Source organism: Adiantum capillus-veneris, chromosome 27 (assembly GCF_014529385.1).
Source record: "Adiantum capillus-veneris isolate H3 chromosome 27, ASM1452938v2, whole genome shotgun sequence".
Lineage (NCBI taxonomy): Eukaryota > Viridiplantae > Streptophyta > Polypodiopsida > Polypodiales > Pteridaceae > Adiantum > Adiantum capillus-veneris.
In genome coordinates, this window is record NC_140957.1 from 76,126,735 (window position 1) to 76,130,637 (window position 3,903).

Below are 3,903 nucleotides of genomic sequence, written 5' to 3' on the forward strand. Positions count from 1 at the left end.
TATCGTACAAGATGCTAAAACTACAATTTGAGTTGGTTACGTAGGCTTTGGAGATGAATTGCTTCATTATTTTTAGACATAATTGCTTTTTTTGCGATTGTAAATGGTGACAAATTACATGCTGAGCACTCAAAAACGAATCTCAATTGTCAAAAACAAATGAAGATTAGAAAATCTTGAACATTCCAACCAAAATAGATACAAGGGTATTTTGGAAATTTTTGAAATTTGAGGGGTATTTTGGAAATTTCCTCAAATTAGAGGGGTATTTTGGTAATTTTCCCTATAATTATAGTCACCCTCATGATGATGTGAGGCGTGCTTCGATGACGCTAGGGTGCTTCCGATGGGAAGACTGTGGAGATAGGCACTGGAATGCGCTATTGGGCCCTTCTTCTCCAGCAGCTTGGCATCGTCGATGTTTCTGCTATGGACAAAATGTGAGAGGAGCAGGTGCAAATATCTACTTCTTAAACACGCGTGTTTGTGACAGTTCCGAATTTGTGAAGGATGGCTCTGCAGCTGGCCGAGCTCTCTTTCTATGTTGGCCCCCCAAGCTACTGTTTTTAGATCATAAATTGGAGACACACTGATTGCTCGAGCATTGCCTTGCATCCTATCCCAGGGTACGACATTTTCTGTTGGTGAGGTCTGAGTTTACACTGGCTGCACATTCAATATGACGAAATGGTTGCAACAACGGAACGATTCCATCGGGTGAGAGATTGAAATGGAGATGAGCTGACGTGCTGGCCTTTGTTCCTCTACACCTTTCTCTGCTATGCAAAGCAAAGCTTGCCTCTAGAAATCTTGAGTCTCCGCGTGACCTTGTTGCAGCGCTTACCTAGCTAGCATCCAATGGCAAAGATAAGCTCTGGCTGTAGATGCCTTAGTTGAAGAAATGTCGCATCCAGTAAGTCTCGTTGCTGAAAGCGTACTGGGACTTCAAGCTGATCTGAAGGATGTACTCTTATAACACATCTCCCACGCCCAAAGTATAACTTTTCATCTTCAGGTTCTGCTGTCAGTCAATGAGGCCTACCTGTTGATCTTACATTGAAGACTAACAAAGGCAAAGCCCCAGCCGCAGAGCTATACGAAGGGGAATAAAATGCTCATCCAACAGGTCACTCCTTGATAATCATGCGAGCAAAGGTGTGCATGAGAGTGCACCAGGTAATCCTCAAGTTATAATTGTCGCATAAAATTATTAGTTGAGGAGGCACCGTGCATGTTTCGCAAGTTTTTGTTGAAATCATTTGTTTAGGTACTCTCAATTTACTCCTTCATTAGTTAGCGATGCCGCACTGTGCATGTTTTTGGCAAATTTTCTCTGTGCAGTCTGTCGTGAAAACTCAATCATTAACTCGCAATGTCCTGCTGCAACATAAGAGATTCATGGAGAACAAAAAAGCAAGTGATCCAGTGCTTATAACAGATTGGAAAGCAAAAAATAAGGTACTCAAAGTTCTTTGCCATTGCACGCTAGCTTCCATCACATCACTAGCAGGCACAATACTGCGATATTCAATTCGACACACCCAAGCCGGTCAGTTACCATTCATATTGTCGACCTATTGTGTAGTTGAAAGTGATCCTAGCAAACTCTTTTAGAAGTTGCAGATGCAATATCATCATTGCCCAAGTGATTCAAAAGTGCCTCAAATTCTGTCACATCATCTGGAGGATGAATTTTGAATCACATTAGGAGCAACAGCCAAATATATAACCAGTTGCTAAAATATTGATTGCCATGAGTAGCAAAAACACTTGTAGATCATGATGCGGGAGCCACTTTTTACAAGAGCCAACTCTATCTAATAGTACAGATTTTTACAGCATGATGCAGCTTGCAACCAAGAATACAAGACGAGAAAACTCTAGGGTTATGCACATAAGAGCTCACCATAGGCTATCTGCTGTATGAAGGACTTGTAGAAAATGAGTGGCCTGGCTTTCTTCACAAAATACTGATTTCTATAGAATTACACAGAAAATTGTGTCTACTAATTGAGTGTCCTACACACGTTCCATCCATATAACTTGAAAAATGTTTGCTATGTATTTGTGCTGTATACGATCTGTCTTGGAGAAGTTGATGCTCCCTAATAATGGGTTTGTAGGAGTAATTCTACTAGTTACTCTTTCTACTTACTGCAATCTCAAGGTGTTGGACCTCAGTTTCTATCATCTAATGGTGGCGCGATACCTCTTGGGATTGGGTGCCTATGGAACTTGGGGAGCTTGTTGATATTGTGGTACAAGGAGTTAATGGGATAGATTCCAAAAGAGATAGAACTGCTATCCAAAGTGAGAGTTCTCCTTCTAAACTTGAGCTTTTAAAAAACAGCTTCCTTCAAGGTCTATTACCCGTTCATTTCTCCAATTTCAATGAAATGCAATGGCTTCTACTCTCCAACAAGAGGTTTTGAAAACAATCCATGTCTATGTAGTGAACCCTGCCACCTTGTGCCTATGTATCAAAATATAACAAGACATCTAAGAGATGCATCAATGATGGTGCATGTGGTGTATCCATTAATCATAACCATTTTACTGTGTTGTCATGGACCAACAACATTGCTACGGGAATTCTCATAGCTTTTGCACTCATGCGTATGTTGAGAGTGTGAAGAATCATCATGTGAGGGCTAAGAAGAGACGAATCGGCACAAAGTGCACCAAGAAAGCTCCACCCCTATTTCTCTCCTCTTTTGGTCATCCTTTTTAGTGTCATGGAATTGTTGTGGACATCGAGAGTTGGCCGTCAGCAGTGCGATGACTCATGATTTCAAGGTATAATTGTCGTCATTCTAGCATTAGGTACTTGATGAGTTAAAACTCATAAACCTGCACAAATTTCTTTTTTTCATGTGCATTCACAATAAACAGGACCCCACCCAACAACCACCCGTGGAGCCTCAAGGTACAGGGACACCCATTGTGCCTTCGTATAAGCAAGCAAGAGCAAGTGGGAATGTACTGCTGCAGTTGCATACTAGACAAATCCTCTTCTATCACCTAATAAATTCATTTCTTGATTTATCAGTTTTCTTGTATATTATGTATACTGCTGCAGGTATACCTCGCTTGGCTATTTTTGGCATGGCATTGCTGGTTGTTCTACTTCCTGCATCGCATCATCGGCAGCATCCTCAGATACCCGAGCTCTTCCATCCTGTTGTGCTCGCCAAGGCTTTGATTGACATGATAACAAGTGTGGTTTATTCTCGAATGCACAGTTGTTTTTTGAAGAGCTTCCAGTCCAAAATGCATCCCTTGGGTTTGGGTTGTGCTTATTGGAGGGTTTGTCTTATTATGGGTAGGGCTCAAAATCTTTGGGTTGTTGTCAACAATTGTGGAGCCAAGGCTTTCGCATTGGAATGCTTATCTTGGATTGCATTAATGGGGTAGCTACAGACTACTTTTAGCATAATCAAAATCTAGACTTCTCTCAAAATACAAGTAAATATGGTTTCAATTTTGACTAATGTTAACTTTTGGACTTGCTTCCAGGAAACCATGAACTGTTTACAGTGCACATAAAGCCTTTTTAGGCTGGGAAATCATCTCTTGGAGTGCACTTTTTGTTGGGAATGCACAACATGGACGAGGCCATAGGTTATGTGAATTAGATGCAAATCAAGGGTCTCTCTGCAATTTAAACACTTTTGCTTGCATCTGGAAGGCAGCTCAACATCGACACCATGCTGGTCTTAGTTTTAGTTGACAGAAGTAATGTCTTAATTTTAGATCTAAATGAGGATGCCAATTTGCACTCTGTCTAGTTTTCTTTACTTCCACGTGTGTTGTAGTTGCATCACTTCATGGCAGGCCTTGTGATTTTATCACTTGTTACAGCTAATCATGACAATAACAAAAGGAAAAAAAAGTGAAGTAAGA

At 40.9% G+C, this 3,903-nt stretch overlaps 1 protein-coding gene across 1 annotated transcript; it reads left to right on the forward strand.

Moving 5' to 3' along the window:
- Positions 1-1,143: 1,143 nt before the first annotated feature.
- Positions 1,144-3,533, forward strand: LOC147422214 (uncharacterized). Its single transcript, XM_086503382.1, has 5 exons — positions 1,144-1,176; positions 1,342-1,458; positions 2,602-2,616; positions 2,893-3,217; positions 3,327-3,533. The coding sequence occupies exons 1-5, from the start codon at positions 1,144-1,146 to the stop codon at positions 3,404-3,406; spliced, it is 570 nt and encodes a 189-aa protein (XP_086359508.1). The 3' UTR covers positions 3,407-3,533.
- The last annotated feature ends 370 nt before the right edge of the window (positions 3,534-3,903 follow it).